Source organism: Mesitornis unicolor, unplaced genomic scaffold (genome assembly GCF_000695765.1).
Source record: "Mesitornis unicolor isolate BGI_N332 unplaced genomic scaffold, ASM69576v1 scaffold6902, whole genome shotgun sequence".
Lineage (NCBI taxonomy): Eukaryota > Metazoa > Chordata > Aves > Mesitornithiformes > Mesitornithidae > Mesitornis > Mesitornis unicolor.
Window position 1 is genome coordinate 50,644 of NW_010171134.1, and position 17,966 is coordinate 68,609.

Genomic DNA, 17,966 nt, shown 5'->3' on the forward strand with positions numbered 1-17,966 from the left:
AGCACAGAGGGAATTTAAAAAAGAAATAAAAAAGAAAGAAGAAAGGAGACTGCCTTTGGTGTTCAGTACCTGTCAACTTAAAGGAAGATGAAGGAGGAAAAAAGCCTGTTCCCACACTCAACAGTCTGCTCTTCGTAATGGCACTCATGGGTGTGGGGAGAACAGGCAGAACCACATTCTCCATCCTAGAGAGTTTCATACTAAGTTTCACTGAGCTACACAGCTGGGCAAGAAACCCAGGACTGTCTCTGCAACGGTTTCCAGAATGCGTGTGTAAGAGCAGCGAGCGATTGCCTCATTCGAAAATCTGACAGGAAGCACACTCATGTCTGCGCTAATACTGTAAAACTTGTATGCACCAATACACAACAGATCAAAACTGTATTTACCGAATCACAGTTAGTATTCTGCTACAGCAACAGAAGAAACATGTCTCTTAAAAGGACATTAAAAATACTGAAGGTGATGAGGAATACGGCATACTGGTTTCATCAGCTTTACCTCTGGTATCATTCAAAGAGAAAGCACTCCTCCTCCCTACAATGGCACAGCAATAAACACTTGAGGAAAGATAAAGCCAAACCATTTGAAATCATCATGCCTATGACCTTCCAGGCCTGCTAAGTCTTGCTATGTTCTGCAGTAGTGATAGACAGGAATCTCAGGCTGATAGGGCAAGAGTTTCTCTTAAGTAGGATGGTCCTACATTCACAACCAAGTAAGACAAATATCAGCAAGTTTTTTTCTTTCTGTAATTTTGCTTGCACTCTCTACAGGGCAGAAGAATGCAAGCTGCCAGCTTACTACTAAGAGCAAGCTTGCGGCATGCCAGTGTCTGGGTGTTTGGTCTGCTCATCTGTGTTGGTACACAGTCACCAGTCACCTGGTTTTGCTCGAGCACAGTCACAACCACTTACCTTTGCAGACCATCCTCAAGCAAAAGACTGTTTGTCCAAGGGATGCCACCTTATGTAGGCAGAGCCACAGAAAGGAGAATCTTTTGCTGTGCATGCTATGATACCTACAGGTCTCTCAGGGAAGCGTGGGAATACTGAAATAGCTGTGACATTGTCAACCTAGGCGTTTGGGCTATATAGCTCCTCCTGCCCCTTGTCCGCACATCGAACTCTGTTCATGGACAAAGACAGAGGTTGGGGGAATGTAATCCAGAGAGGGGTTTTTTTCTTGTTATGTTGTTGTGTGGGTTTGTGTGGGTTTTGCTTTTTGTTGGGTTTTATTTCTTTGTTTGCTTGTAGGTTTGGGTAGGTTTTTCTGAAGCAGCAAATGTTCATGGCAGTTAAGGCACCTCTAGACCTTTAAAAATCTGATCTGAAGTATGATTACAAAAGCAAACAGCATGTAGCAAGACAGATGCACCCAAGCATCCAAAGCATGCTCAAAAGTAGGGCTTGGTAATTTTCAAAATAGTATTGCTTGTCCCACATCAAAGACCATTCATTCCCCTGGGCTATCCCAGAGACAGGAAGTGGACAGTAAACCCAATATGTGCATTTGGTTGTATGTAGTAGAATGTTGACCAGAGCTACTTTGACCTGAGGATTTTCTGGACATCTGTACCATTCACCTAAACTTACGGAGAACCAAAAAAGTAAGAAACAAAACAAAACAAAACACACACAAAAAAATAAAATCCTGGCTAGAAAGTACATCGTATATGAAAAAAAAATAAAAATCTTTTCCCTGAAGGTTTGAACCAGTACATGAGACACATGGTAGTACCTCAAACCTTTGACTTTTCCCCATCCATGTAAGAAACTATGAGCATATTAACACTTCCCTTAATATCGATCGCCAGCTTAAGGGCATCAAACAGGATATACGAGAGTCTCAAAAATGGTTAGCAGTTTTGCCACAGAGATCTTGTTAGTTTAATTGGGCTGAACAGATGGGACTCTCCACAAACAGGCTCTCCTACTGACTTCTGCTTGATTTAGTGTTATTTCAGTTTTTATATTCCTCTCCCTGTCAAAGCTCTCTTCCCTGGCTGTGATCCAAGCTCTAGTGCTAGCAGCACTGGAGCACTTCGCTCCTCCCACCACTCTCCTAGACAGAGACAAGGCCGTGAATAACCTTATCCTGTCAAAACAGGTTCCCCAGTCATGCTGCAGTGATAGCCCAAGCCAACAGCTTTTGAAGGCAATGGAAATCTCTCTCTAAACATTGCAGGTGTTTGCACTAGCCCTTGAATCCAAAAGATGTTAAGAATTAAGGCTGGAAAACTTAGGCATCCTGATTAATAGGTTACACGTTCACAACAGGGTGAAGTGCTGACATCACGGAGGCAATGAGAAAAGCTCATTGAGGAGGCTATAATGCAGAATGGTGGTTGTGTAGATGACGACAGCAGAGACCTCTGCTGCTTTAAGACTTTCATGGTCTGTCAACTGCTGCCTTCATATTGAGTCAGAACCCCCGGCATGCCCAAATTAGCTGAGCCTTGAAGTAAGCTGTTATTAGAAGATTATTCATAAGCAACAACTCCTGACTCCAACTTTTGTCTAGGCTTTCTTTGGCTCTAAACTATGCCTCCTGATCACCTTATATAGCTATTATGAAATATCTACAGTAATACAGCACATCCCAATCTTGTCTATTAAGGGGAATTGTGGCCAATAAAAAAAAAACCAGCACTCTTTTTTGTTAAAGAAAAACTGCTAATTATTTTTGCTTTTTAAGAACAAAATGGTGTTGCCGTGATCAACAAAACAGGTGAACACAAAGGCAGCCAGGCTTTTGTGCTTCAAGGGCATGCAGCATTAGAATACAATACAGAAGGGCAAGAAGGAATTAACAGGCTCATTTTGGTCCACTGCATCTTTGAGAGATAATGCTCCATACCTCTCCACCTGCCAACCCTCCCAGATCATTTCATGGTGACGACAGCATGGGCGACACAGGAATCAGGGTGCTCATTCCCACCTCTCAGCTTGGAAATGAAAAACCCTTTGACAACTATAGGTTGCTTTGGAAACTCCTCTGTAAAGGGTCCAGGGCCTGCTGCTTTTCAAGTTAATTCCACTCAGCAATACCAGCAGGAAATTAAGCAGCATATCCTCAGTTGTAATAAACTGAGATGGCTCTCTGTACAGAAGGACACCTATGGCATTACTTCAGCTCTGGAGCTGACCCATCAGCAGATAGTCTGTGCAGGATGGCATGTGTTCTCATTACAGAGAGGGGAATCACCATGATTTCCATGGGCATCTGTGCATGGCTATCATGCATTCTGGATCAGCAGAGGCAGGCAGATACAAGCTGCACTGATGCCAGCAAATGAGACCATGGTTTTGGGAGGGGTTATACCTTCTCTTCATTGCTGATGTTCCGCGTAGAAGTTCTCCACGTGATGGAAGGGATGGGGTCACCAGATGCCTCACAGGTCAGTGTAATCTGGTCCTCCAGCTCCATAGCTGTTTTATTCTCCACATAGGTGATTTTGGGTTTTGCTGAAAAGAAAAAGCAACCTTCATTCAGTTGGTGCTCAGAATGAAGCTTGCCCGTCAACGGCAGTGTTTGGAACAAGCAACACTGGGGAAAAAAGGCTTTTGAACTGGCACAAGTTTACTGCCACATGGGGAAGAGAGCCGAGTGACATTTGAGAAGAGGGCACCTCCGTGCAGAACTAGAAGACCTTTTCTACACATGCTTACAGCTGAGGCTTGTAAGAGAGCTAGAAGAGGGTCTGTCTGAAGTATAACCCATTTAACAACATACAAATGATGAGTCCCTGAGATTATAAGCTAAGTTCCCACCTCACTGTCTACTTTCTCTGCCCCAAATTAGCCTTCTGATAAGCGGCTTTGTCAAGTGGCTGCAGAGGCATGAGACAGGGAGAATTATATTCCTTAACAGTCTCAGATTCATGGAAGGTAGAAAAGCTGCTGATTCATTCCTGTGAGCTTGAGCTCCTTCACACAGTGGTGGGGTGGAGTTCACCTCCCTGTCAAGGTTATAGCACATCCCACTGAACTGCTAAAAACCTTATAATAGCAACTTCGGTTGGTTTAGGGTTCAGCCCTCTGGGTCTGGAAGATATTTCAAGTAGCACGTGAATCTCACACCACTGCCTGCACAGGACTGAATTTCTTTTATCAGGGAGGAAGCAGAATGGAGTTGGAATCCATTTCAGACACAGACACAGAATCTGTTTTGCCTAGCATGACGGCAGAGGTGCACTGCGTTACTTGGGAACGCAGCGGCTCTGGATAAGGCACATCAGCCAGTATCTGGGAGAAGTACGTTATTTCCAGGTTGCGCTAGTGAGCTACCAATGGATTGGAAAGGTGAGACAGTACGAGAACGTTTACCAAAGACTTTGAGATGAATAGTGGCATCCTGCTCGCCAGCCTTGTTCTCAGCAATGCAGATGTATTCGGATTCATCACTTTTATCCACCTTCTTGATGATGAGCTCAGACCCATCGTAGTTAAAACTGTATTTGTCTTCATCATCGCTCTGTTCTATTGGCTCTCCATCCCTGCAGGGCACAAAACATACTGGCTGTGTTGGAGAGGAGAAGCAAGCAAAAGCTACTTTTTTTAGGCTTGTAGTTACTGCTAGGACTGCATCACTGCACTGAAATTCCTCAGGTTCAGAGGGATCACCACCTTTTCCTTTCCCTGTGCGCTCCAAAGCTTACATTTTTATCTGTTCCTAAAATCTCTCCTGCTTTAGGGCTGTTGGCAGCTGAACCTTTCATCTCCTGACACATCATAGCCTGTATGCAAGAACTACAATCACCACTGAAGATTGCTTCTGTCCTTGCATATCAAGACTATTCCAGGCTGTCATCAGCTTTTCCTCATAACCTTCACCACAGGCTACTCAATTTCAAGAACAGTATACTTGAGGTCTGCCTGACAGTGAATTTTAGACCCAATGAAATGAAGAGAAAGACTTCAGATGCAGATCTCCTGGCATGACAAATGCAAGTTACACCATCTGCTTTTGCCCAAGTTCCCCAACACATGATGATGATAATAAACTGACCCACGGGACAGGTCTGGTCAGCATGAAGCTTCATCTCTACCTGCAGCTTGACAAAGGATACAATGGGACAGTGAAAAATTGCTAATTTTACTGCTATTCTTGTTTATCCAAGAAGCTGTACTGGTTTTGGCTGGGAGAGAGTTAATTTTCTTCATAATAGCTCATATGCTTGGATGCACAGCTTTTACTTTATCCATTAAACCGTCTTTATCTCAGGCAACAAGGTTTTGGATTTCTGATTCTCTTCCCCATCCCACTCAGAGGGTGTGTAGCGAGTGGCCCACAGTTAACAGTTACTCACAACAGAGGCTAACCGCAATTCCTTTATGAGGCCATTCTTTCTCTTGTGAGAAAAATGAATGAACCTTTTTCCAGTTAAAATGCTGTTTTCCCTCCAGCCTGGTTTTCTAGGCCTTGCTGAAAACATCCACGCTCACATAAATCAGGGCATTGCACACAGCGTCTTACTTTGTCCACGTCATGGTTGGCTCAGGAAAGCCATCAGCATCACAGGCGAGGGTGACAGACTGGCTGAGGTTCGCAGTGGCATTCATAGTGCTCTGTCTGGCACGCACAGAAGGAGGTACTAGAAGAGAAGGAATTCACATTCAAGTTAGAAAGGACAGAAGATGTGAGCAAGACTGAGTCTCTACAATACACACAGATGGATGTCACTAGTAATTCAAACCCTTATGCCATCACCTGCAGGTTTCAATCAAGAGGTTTGATGCATGAGCTCTCTACAGCAATCAGCACGGGGAAGGGGGGGCAGAGGGTGGGGAGACACAGAGAATCAGTGTTGTAGACAAAATCACCTATGAGTCCCAGCAAGATCAGTACTTCACTCTACGTCATGAGACACTTGAGGTTTCTCTTGGCATGACAATTTCCTGTAAAGATCTGGTAAACACTCAGTCAACTCCCGGACATTCTTATTTGACACAGCAGAGAAAGACTAGGAAGCAGCTGGTAAACTGTGACTCTAAAATAACATTACCACCAGCAGCCTGAAGTGCAGGTGCTACACACCCTGCCCCTGCACTAGCCTTCCTCTAAGCTGCTCACCATTTACGATGACCTGAATGTCTTTGAAGTTGATCTCCCCGCGAGCCAGGATCCGGCCCTCACAGCGGTATGTCCCTTCATCTGTTTTCTTGATTCCCCGGATCTGCAGGTAGTTGTTGGACAGGACTATAAATCGAACTGGAAAAGACAAAAGGAAGGTTCATCCAGGGATTCTCAGGAAAGCTCACTGGAGGTTACAGGTGGTTCTTCTCTCCTTGCCCTCTCTGGGTTAAGACCATGGTTAGTGTAATAAAATCTCCCTTCCCATCATTTAATGGAGATGCTGCTGTAACTGGATCTGACGTTGCCAAGAAAGAAACCAGATGTGGGCAGCAGGCAAACTGCTCTAGTGCTTTATACTGTAAGTACACATGGAGAGATAAAGAGATAAATATACACAAACACTCATGCTCAACCGGAGTCAAGGCCACTCTGGGCATGAGTCTACAGCATTTTGAAAGAAAGAGCAAGATTACTGCAAGGAGCTCTAAGCTCCTTTTCTTTAAGAAGACTGGAGAGTGTCACAACATGCAGCTTTTCTATTTGATGGCATTTTTTTAATATGATTTTTTTAAATAATTCCTCGGCTTATTCCAGTGGCCGTTGCTGTGGGAACATTATTGTCCTGCCGTTGCCAAACCACAGCACCCTGAATAACTAAATTCACATCCTAAGACCTAGTGTTAGGTACAAATTGCTTCTCTCCTCCCTTGTGACCACCACCATTTTGTTCTCTTGAACCCCTTGTACAAGTCTGATTTGAATCCTGATGGAAGGCGGACATTTGACCCCTGAATGGACAAGCACCAGGACATCTCTTGTGCCTTACCATCTTTTTTTAGGATAACATCCCTGCCTTTGTGCTTCCAGATGATGGTAGGAGGCAGTGAGCTGACCACATCACACACAATCACAGCATCATCCCCTTCCTTGAATTCCTGAGGAGTAGGAGCATTCTTGAACATCAGCTTTTCTGAAAACAACGGAAGGAGAAAGTCACTGCAGCTTTCTTGGCATACCTCAAGCTGTGCTCCTGACTCAAGTCTGAGGAAAGCCAAGAAACCCCAGAGGACACGTTCTCCAGAAATCCTAATTTTCCAGAGGGAAGGATAAAGCTGTGCCTGACACAATGCACTGGAACCCCATTTCCAGCCCTGCCTCCCAAGCATATCAGTGGGCCAAATCAATGCTCTGTCTAGCTCACTGACTTATCTACGCTGCAAAAAGAAGATATCAACTTGGAACTGCTCAGCTTCCCGGAAGGAAGGGGAGAAGCTGCTATCGTGGCTCTGCTGGACAACGTGCTGATGGGTTATTATAACCCTTCTGAACGTGACCCTCTTTACTAAAAAGGAGTCTTATCTCACAGCATGTCTGTCATCCACAAAAGCTGTTTTCTCTGCTTACTCCTCGCAGACATTTATGATGTGCTAGAATTTTCTCCTTCTACCCTCCCTTGCTCTCCTGCCTTTCTGAAGAATTTCAGCAGCAGACATGCTGGGAATGCCCTGACAGGCCGAGGTCCTAGTTGCCACCTTCCCCTTAAAAACAAGAGAGGGGAAGGCTGTATCTTCTTAACTTCCTCCTTCTTTTCACCCTTCTCCTTCCCCTTTAAAAGCAGCATTTTCTAAGAAGCTAAAACGGTTGCCTCCCTAATCTTGCCTCATACATGTGCAAGGTAGACCAGAAAATAGCCTCGGAGCTGCTTTCTTACGGAAAATTTTCACATTGACGGTGGCCTCGGAGTCTCCCTCCTCCACGCTACTGACGACACATTTATAGATGCCAGCATCGTCGATGTTGGCGTTGTAGATGGTGAGGGTGGAGGAGAAGTCATCATTTCGCACCACTGAGATGCGCTGTTGGTTCGGCGTCAGCATCTCTCCATTAGGAGAAAACCAGGAAATGTCTTTGTATTTGGCCTCCCCTGCCACTAGGGACAATAAAGGAAAACAAAGAAAACTGAAATGAGTCACCAAGAAACCTGCAGAGGGAATTCAATACAACCAGTAGCGCTATGCGGAAGATTGACCCAGGGGAAGGGCTTCTGGTACCTGAGAAGCAAGCAAAGAAAATTCTCTCTCACTGCACTGTGAATGGTCAGCTGCTGTCCTGCAAAAATGATATTAGGTTGGTTTTATAATCTAAAAGGTACACTGATTTTAGCCCAGAATGGCCTTCTATGCATCCTAGGACCCTATGGCCCAGTGTCTCTAACACACACATCAGCCCGAGATATAAAAATATCTTCCTGCTTCAGCTCCATCTAGTTTTTAATAAATACCCATATTTCCAGGCTGGGCTACTTCGTATACCAAAATGGTGACATTGCTATAGCAGCAGTTCTGGCATTGATCAGCTTAACCCTCCTGCTGCATCCAGTATAAATCAGATTGTGATTAAGTGGTTCCAGGTCATCTCTCGCAGCTCACATCTCTGCGTTCATCAGTGTGGCTTTGTTATTAGGGGCAAAATCCTATTACTGGAGGGGCTTTAATCGATTCCACAGTTTTCTGTATGCAAATATTATCACAACAGCACTCGCTCAGGGTACACATTCATTTTTAAAGCACTGGCATTAACAAATTACTCTGCATTAAGCACTCGTGGATCAGATGACCTCATTACTTTTCCCAGACAGTATGCTCCTGAGGAAGAGTGGTCCTCTGACAGCATTTTTGCCCCCAGAGCTCTCTATAGCACCCATTTGCTGTGTGTCATGCTTCAGGATGCTATCAAGTCAGTGCTCCAGCATACTAATTCCTCCCATTAGAAACCAGGCCAGCTGCTTGCAGAGCCTCTGAAAGCCTCTGATAGAGGACACGTGGACGCTAATTTGGAAAATGCCATAAAATTGTAGGACCCACTTTGGGGCATGAGGATTGTGCCAGCACTTCACCACATTGTGCTGGAGAACAGCCTGGGGTAGCTGGTGGCCTGAACAAACAGCAAAATCGTGTCACAAGAAATGTAGGTTTTCAGCAGCATTAATATCCTTAGCTGGAGAGGTAACAACTCTCAAGTCACCTGGCACTCCCATTACTGCTGCTAGCAGTTGATGAGAGAAATAATTTGGAAAAACAACAGGCTTAATTCTAAACTCAAAAGACCAAATTGCTGCGGAATGATGCAAGGTGCCATTGTTGTGGCTATTGCTCAAGCCTAGAGACAAGACTTCAGTACCTGTTTTTTAATTTGAAAAATCTCTTTGCTGGAGCTGCTTTCATTTGCCAGCTCTCAAGGGAGAACACATTTACTGTTTCCAGTAAACAGCATGTGTTGCCTTTGCTACTCCGTCTTATAAACCATAAGGGCATACAAGAAAGAGCGAGCAAGAAATCTTGCAGACAGACCTGGCACTGAAGCTTTTACCCCAGAGTTAATACACTGATTGACCTTCCCAGCAAACCCAGATGGAGACAAGGGATGCCATAAGCCATCGCTCACCTTGACATAAGAAGAACTTAGATTCTCCAACGCTGATCTCCCCCTGGCTTGGAACAATGTCCACTTGTAGAGAGGCTGGAAAAGAAATGAGCATGCAGAAGATGGTTAGACAGTAGGAGTGGTCTTTGGCAAAAAAAGCTTCCCATCCCCATGGCTCCCTCAGTCATCCAGTGGAAGAGCATAGGGTGGAGTATTCTTGGCTTCATAAGCATTGCTCTTTATCAGTATTTATCTGAATGTATAGTGCCATGTACCCCTGAGGATACAAGAGAAGTTGCTAACATTGAGAGTGGCTTCCAGCCATGGTGTATCTTGTGGCTTTTCTTGAAGGGGACTGCTGAAACGTACAACCCTGTATCTGCACCACTGGGAGCTCAGGGCCTAAACCCTTTTGCAAGAAAATACCAACCTGAGAAATCTTGTCACGGATAGACACTTCCTGCCAAGCAGACTTCAAGAGCTGACTCCAGCAGGTTACATCACACCAATCTCCAGTACAAGCAGGAACGTGGTGTGATTGCTGCCTCCAAACTAAACATGATAACTTCATTATAATCTTGTTCATCCACTAGCAATCCATGCGCACTGTTACACACTCTTGAATCATATTTAAAACATGATCTCTGTGCAGCATACAAAACAACAGGGATGTCCCTCAAGCACAGCTTTTCAAGGGGCTCAGCAATATACAGCATTCTGTTCACACCATTTGAAGAAAACCAACAGAACTCGTCAACCTACTGCACATTAGAAAATGGGACTCATTTTGAAAGTGCACACAGGTAGCTTTGTGGCAGATGACACGCTCCAAGCTCGTATCCCAGTGGTACTTTGCTCATGTGTCCATGGTTCTAGGTCACTATCATACTGCTGTGACAACCTATGTGTTTCTATTTTAAGATACTCTCCCTGCTTTCATCTCTCCTCTAGCATTTATTTACTTCCATCAAAGGACAAGCTGTAAAAAAACAAACAAAAAAAGGCCTCCCCTCAAATGCCTATTCTAGGAGAGTGCTGACACACACAAATCCACACCCTTTACACTTGATTTACCTTACCCTAGAAAAAATGCATAAGGCCAGTGTCATTCAACAAACTGCTGCTGTCAGAAGCATTGATTTGGTCTTTTAAAATGTCAGTGTCTTGTTGAACATTGCTATTAAACAGTGACAAGGTGACAGTCACTGGCAGACAGTGCTATAGTATTAAGCTGGCTTGGGAAACAGTGCAGAATACCAGTAACAGCGCTAGGCTGGCCCTGGAATGACAGACTGGCATTACTATAGGATGCTCTACTTTTGAGGGTACCTGCTGCTCGTCTGTTCTGCTCATGTTGTCTCCTGAACAGAAGGTGAATTACAGAGTTTCCATCCAAGCAAGGAATACTTCCTCATTAACTCTTTTGGCCCAACAGGGACACTCCACAGAGTTTACTTACTCTGCATACTTACATCGGATGTATCGGTTTAAACAATCTATGAGTGTTTTGCATCAACACAAAGCTACACTTAGATCCTCCTGCTAAGCTGATAGAAATGGGGTATCCTTACCAGCAGCAGCTTCTAAAATGGTATCCAATACTTTCATTATCCTCTAAACAGAGAGGGCTGGGCATAGCAGTTTTCCTATAGCAACCCAGCCATCCTATCAAGAACACTCTTGCAGGGCCTTATAGAATTATCTGCACATTTGCGTCAACCTCTTTCTAATTTAGGATGTAATGTTGCATAAACTATCTCGACAGGCACCATTGTTACTTTTCTCCAAGTTGCTCTGTCCAAACTTGCTACAACGTTAGCAACTCCATAAACTCAATCTTTATTCAGACCACAAGTAGCATACTGAAGAGTTCCCTAATCTGCAGTGACACAGCAGTGCTGAAGCACAGCAGGACTTCCTTTCATATATTCACAGAATCATTTAGGTTGGAAGAGACCTTTCATACACAAGTAGTTCTTACAGGGAGGAGTATCTGCTTACCCACCTAGAAGAAACCTGTAGCTGGAAAGACTGACGTTTCTTTAGTCAAGATAGGAGGGACTTCTCAAATGTGGCTTCACGATGTGAAGCATATGGCTAAGAATAAGGATACATAACTATACAGATGATAAAAAAGGAGCAAATGAACTATTCAAAACAGACAACACTGAACCAGAGAGACACATAGGATGGCTTTATTATGGGAGAATGCATGATAGTGCAGTTATGGCCCCAGCTTAGGCTTTCAAGATATATCTTGGACACCCTGTCCTTCCACAGGCCCCCTGTGGCACTGTACAAACCACTTTCAATCAATACCCAGCCCCCAGCTATGGCAAGTGGCAGAAGCATCTTCTCGATGGTACAAAGGCAAGAGAAAAGACAAGTACGGAAGACTGATGTGCTCAGACCACGGCAATAAGGCAAAGATTATCGGAATTCAGACCTGGCTCAATCTCTGTGTTAATGAAAGTGGAAGGAGAAGCATATCTGACACATTCAAGGCTGCTGACGACTATTCAAGTTGTCTCTAGCACTGCTACATCTAAGCTCCTAAGAATGTCAATATAATGATTCATTGACACAGATTGCCATGCCCATGTGTGCTGTACACATCGCATCTCAAGCTATTGACTTTTCCTATATGGGCCACCTCTAGGAAAGGTCAAACCCCTATACTTTGCTAAATACATCCAATTACAGCCAGTGCTTCCCAGGTCACAAAGAATTACTCACTGGCAACAGCATCCTTAGAAAACAGCTCTTACAAATCAGAGAGGCTTCTAAAGAAGTGGCAGGTAAGAAATAAATATGCACTGCAATCTCCAAGTTATCCATCTGGCCAGACGAATGATTAGATTTGCCTAGCGGGAGTCAATCTGCCTGTACTCATCTGCATCTTCTCATCCTTTATCTGTCTTTAGGCAGCAACTACAGCATTTGTTTTGCATTTATACTGTACCTAGCACAAGGGAATCCAAAGTACTGCACTATTCTAAGAAATGGCCATAAGAATCTTCAAGTAATGCCTGACAGCCTTGCCTTTGCTTACATCCAGCCAGCAATTACTCCCTGCAGAAAAACCTCTGCTCGTTAATCACTAGGTGGAGCGAGCATCATCTCATAGCTGTTAAAGGCACAAAACATACGCTAAGAAATTGCAACATTTCCATTCAGCCACAGATGTTGAGAAGCAAATTTAAACCTGGCTTTTTTCAGTCTCCCGTGTTTTCTTCTGGTGCTGGTTCTGTGTAGGAGCCAAGATAACGGATTGCATAGGCTGTGGGACTGCTCCAGCCCGGAACCTGCCCTGGTTTTTGTTGTCAGTGTGTTTGCAAACAATGTTAAGGCTTTCTCCTACAAATTGAGGTAACAGAGGGCTGGCAGGCAGACCCCTGGTAATGAAATTAGGCACAAAGGAGCCCAGCTGTGTTTGTCCAGCAGCCTTCAGCCAGGGAAATGGAAGATAACTTCTGGAAATCAAGTATTATCTGAGAAGAAATGTTCCTCTGAATTGTTCACATCAAGCTCATCTGTACTTACTTTACACCGGTAAGAATTCAACCCTGATTGTTTCAACCAGCCTTTATCAGCAGATTAATTTGCTGACATTATAACCTGGGTGAACAGGTTCATCACAACCATGAACTATGCCTTAAATTACACAAACAATTGCTCCCTACTTGGTAAACTTTATTACTTAGTATGTGATCAAACTAACAAATCCAGCACTGCCATGGATTTTAATCACTACTTAATTGTTATTTTGGCTTTGCAGTTCAGGGACATGGAGACTATTTTTTCCACTCTTCATTTAATAGACACTGTGAGCCCATTTGTATTCCGCTTCCAACTTCAAGCAATAAAGGCCCTCTTTAGCATCACATAATAACTGCATTAAAAGGCCTCTTCATAATCACACAATAACACTTTTTATAGCTCTGCCCTCCCCCATATCTTTTATCTGGTTACAAAGTTCCCGAGCCCCCAGATAATGCTGAATAACTCCCCATTGATTTGAAAAAACTCTGCTAATGCAACTTCCTGTTCATCTGTAGTTAAATATAATTAGTCTTGCATTTCAACAAAAGAAATGAGCTCAAATTAAGCCATGATTTTGGTAATAGGCAGGGAGGATGTCTCCCTGCTGGGCTAAAACTGAGGCTAGCACAGGCGGCTTTACCTGTTGAGTAAATAACACGCCACTCGAAGCAGAGGAAAGTGTGTTAATTACTGGGTATTGCCTCTCTATCTGTCTAAATTCAAAAGGACTCAGGTGAAGCAGAGTGTGAATGAACTGCAGTGAGCTGTGGTCTCCCTCACACATTAGAAGCAGGAAGGCTAATGCACCGGCCGCTCTTGAAGATCTATCTGGGGCCATGCAAACGGAATGTCTCGGAACACTAAACACTCTTAACTACACATTTGCATTCATGCAAATTTACTCTGGGGTTATATCCACCATGGCTCCCTAGGATAAATGGGAGTTCACACATACACAAACATCCTTCCTTCCATTACTGCTTTAGCTTTCCACCACTTTGCCACTGACCCTCAAGGTTCTGATTTGAACTTCAGAACTAAATAAGGACCTAAATGTTTCTTACTTCAGAGCATGAATTGTTACCACGTTCAGCATGTGCTACATGACAAATGTGCCATCTCTCTGTAGCTGAAAGAAGCGGGCAGGAATCTACAGCAGGACACACTCGCACATGCGAGGTAGTCTGCTCCCTTTGCACCTGTGGAGATGCTCCTGTCAGAACAATTTCATATCCTTGTACTTGCCTCTGCAAAAGATGGAAACCCTCAAGCTTCAGGACAGCTCAATCCAAGCAAAGACCAACAGCAACCCAGGACTTGGCTGAGCCAGTATCAGCAGAAATTTTCACCCTTCTCTGACAGAGCTTGTTTGTCAATCTTCTCAACAAGATTCAGGGGTAAAAACCAAAGGTCTAGCTTCTCTGCTTTATCCAGCTGCCATCTTAGTCATACAAGAATCTGTCAACAGGTTTGGAAAATCCACACTGGAAATACTCCTTGGTGGATATCTGTAGAAAAGTAAGCTTGGCAACAACTGCTGGTAGATTCTACATGAATTTTCTGTCTTTTCTCATTTAACCTATAACTAACACCTGTTGACCACATAACTCAGCTTCAGGGTGATGAAAAATGAGGAAGGGAATCATCTCAAGTTCTATCCCCATGTTCACTCTTAACATTCTCTCAGCATAATATTACAAACTGAAACACTTACTGATCCACATTTCATTTCCAACCTGATCTGAAGTGTCTCTGCTTACTTACACTTCAAGTCTCAGCTAAGTCCAGAGACATGCCTCTACTCACCCAAAGGCTCACTCCAAACATGGCACGATTTTGTGGCTTTCAGCCACTGATGAAAATACTACAGACATGAGCAGGAAAAAAAAAAAATCGAAATAAAACTTGAACTTGGCAATGAAACCACAGCTGTGCCTACAGTGAGATCAGGAAGAGGCACAAACTGAGACAGTACTCACAACACAATGGCCAAGTGGTTCAGTGTCTGTGGGGCTGGAGATTAGGGAGGAAGGATATAGCACATCACTCAGACGACTTCAAGGAGAAACAGTGCACAGTGCTCATCAACTCAGCTGTGTCTCAACAGATAAGCAGACAACTTCATAGCATGCTACGAATTCACAATATGAATGAGCTGTGACTAATACCAGAATGGCAACTAAATAAATATCAGTGTACAAAACACAGAATAGCCTTCAAAGAAATCTTTGTGAGATTAGTACCTCACAGTCATTTCTAACTTCCAAAGCCTACCACTTATTCCGTACAAAAAAACTGCTAGAAGATGTTCCCCTAAGTATACCAGTAATAAATCCATAAGTAAAGAAACCGAGTGTAACAGAGTATTTATCAATGGTCGGATTCAGAGGATTCCAATTCTTGGGCTATCCACAACTCCAGCTAATCTTATGCTAGGTATGTGACAGCTTCTTTACGGGAGCCAGAGTATGCTACCATCTACTAGTCTGTATCATCTTGCTTGGATCCAGCGCAAACACCAAGAGCAACACTTCCCCTTCCTGTAACTGATACGCTTGGGACAACTGTCACAGCAAAGCAAGCAGTCTTTCAGAAGTTGCACACCATTCACTAGTACCGCAGCACAAGAGGAACCACAGCAAACAAAGGCTTGCTTTCAGTAAAATCGAGAAACGATGCACAGTATGCCTCCCTTTGAACAGATGGATTAGGAAGCAGCCTAGAGCCCCAACACTTGTTAGAGGTTAGCTAAACTCTGAAGTTTTCCTTCCCAGATATTAGCCAAAGGAAATTGAACCCAAATAGAGAGCCATCCAAGTATGAAACCATTTGTTGGTTACATTTCCAGAATGGCTTTAGAAAAGAAATTGCAAAAGAATAATACCTTGGATAAGAATATTTCACATCCTGCAGCTATGCCTATGTGCTAAGCTACTTATTTTTTGAATCAGAGGAAAATGTCCCTGAACCCTTCTTAAAAGGGCCCCAGGTCATAAATCTGAGCCACACCAATTGCTTTCATGGCAGCAAGCACAAAACAAAGCATTGCCTCGGCCGCACCTTTGACAAGAACCCAGCCTTTATTCCCTCAGATAAAGAATTATTGGCTTCAACTGGATCTAAACAGCTTTCAGCACCTTCAAGCTCGATTAAACAATTCCCCAAAAGGTTGGGATGCTACTCTGTCTTGGTGCAATGATTCTAACAATAGCGCAATAAAGCGGCCTGACCGGGCACTTTGTATTTAGAAAAGAGAGTCACTGGCTGCAGCAAGCTGAAGCAGGTAGAGAAAAGGAGATAAAGAAAGCCAGACTCATCCCTTTACACAAACACAGTGGGGAGGACTGCAAAGAACAAGCCTGGAGCCTTGCAACCACGACACAAACAGAACTGCCATCTGTAAGAATCCGCCACTCACGCTCTTTCAAACTGGAGGTCAACCACTTCTCAATGCCCCTAGAAAGCATCACCAAGCAGAAAACTTGACTGCTGCAATTGCTCAGAAGAAAAAACCTTTTATACAAAGAGTACCAAAAAGGAACCAGTGCACTGGAAAGAAATGGAATTTATCCATTAGTTAGTGGAAAGAAATGCAGGCTAAAAGTGAAAGTCTAGAAGCATACCCACTAACAATGCAAAGTTTCAGTTTTCTGTTCCCACTGTTTTTCCTCTGGATTGCATTCCTCTGCAATGTGCAAGTGAAGCTAAGAGAAAATGCACCGCCCTTCAACAAATAAAAACCATTACAATCAGTTTTAAAGGCAGAACACTAGCTTGGCTTCTTAAAGACTGCATCTTTAATTATGTTCCTTTCTAACAACAGTTCCCCAATTAAACTCTGCAGTGCATGTTAAAGTCCAGAAATAAACAAAACTGAGCAGGAAAAAGAAAATAAATCTACTGGGTCTAATGCACACAGCTCTTTGAGTAAGGGTAGGATTTGTACAGCTTGTGAGTTCAGCAGATTATACTGGAAGCCCTCAGGATTTAATATACAACAAAGGCTTAACAAGACAAAGACATGCCTCCTGTACACAGTCACTGTATTAAAAATATGCTGACTGCTCAGGAGTAGGAGGCAGGCAGCTGGGATTGATCTCAGCTGGCCTGCAGATCCAATTCCTCCGCCATCACCATGGTAACCACGCAGTAATTCTGCCATGAATTGGAGGAGGGGATTGTTGATACCTTTGGGGAATACCAAAACACAAAGGTTCAGAGCGGAAGCAAACAGCAGCTTACCGTAGCGCCACGACAAAATGCATATAGAGAAAGACAACAAAGCAACATTTAGAGGAGAACCATCTGGAAAAAAAAAAAACAGCAAAAACCCAAACCACAGACTAGTGGGGTGACCTGCAGCTGGTATACGAGAGGATGCTCTTCCCTCTGCTACTAAACACGTCGCACTGTAGTCAACACAGGCAGCACCACACGGTGCACAGAGAGCATGTTCCCAGCCGACCGCTGCAGTATCTTTTAAGGCAGACATGCTTCAAATTGTTATACAACAAGAGTGTGACCTTGCCACTGAAAAACCTGCCTGCCTGTGGGCCAGGGTGTAAGGCCCACAGTACACCCTTAACAAGGACACAGCTGTCTCTCCAAGCCAAAAGCCTTGTTCACTAGTCCATCTGCCATTCTGCAAATGGCTGTAGATTATTTTAAACCCTAACTTGCCACAGAGAGATATACTTGCCACAGCAGCTGAAACTGGTGAGCCAGCCAGTCTGCGTAACCACAAAAACACAAACGGTGAATTCAGAAAGACTTCTTCTATGCTTAATTTAAGTCAAGATTATTTTGATTCTGGACAAAGTAACATAATATTCAAGTTGATACAGGCAATCTGTGCAGAGAAGCGGGGATAATTCAGATTGTGCTCAGACCTCCTGTCCAGGTTGTAACCCTATCTGTTGTAT

At 43.8% G+C, this 17,966-nt stretch overlaps 1 protein-coding gene across 1 annotated transcript in view; it reads right to left on the minus strand.

Annotated features, from left to right (window-relative positions):
• NCAM1 (neural cell adhesion molecule 1) overlaps positions 1–11,109 on the minus strand; it is a 54,510-nt gene extending 43,401 nt beyond the window's left edge. Inside the window, exons 1-8 of the mRNA XM_010179919.1 lie at positions 11,073–11,109; positions 9,523–9,597; positions 7,790–8,008; positions 6,905–7,048; positions 6,076–6,213; positions 5,479–5,596; positions 4,329–4,498; positions 3,325–3,467 (exon numbers count right to left, since the gene is read on the minus strand). Of these exons, the coding sequence (XP_010178221.1) occupies positions 3,325–3,467; positions 4,329–4,498; positions 5,479–5,596; positions 6,076–6,213; positions 6,905–7,048; positions 7,790–8,008; positions 9,523–9,597; positions 11,073–11,109 (1,044 nt within the window). The remainder of the gene's footprint in view (positions 1–3,324; positions 3,468–4,328; positions 4,499–5,478; positions 5,597–6,075; positions 6,214–6,904; positions 7,049–7,789; positions 8,009–9,522; positions 9,598–11,072) is intronic.
• Between the last annotated feature and the right edge of the window lie 6,857 nt (positions 11,110–17,966).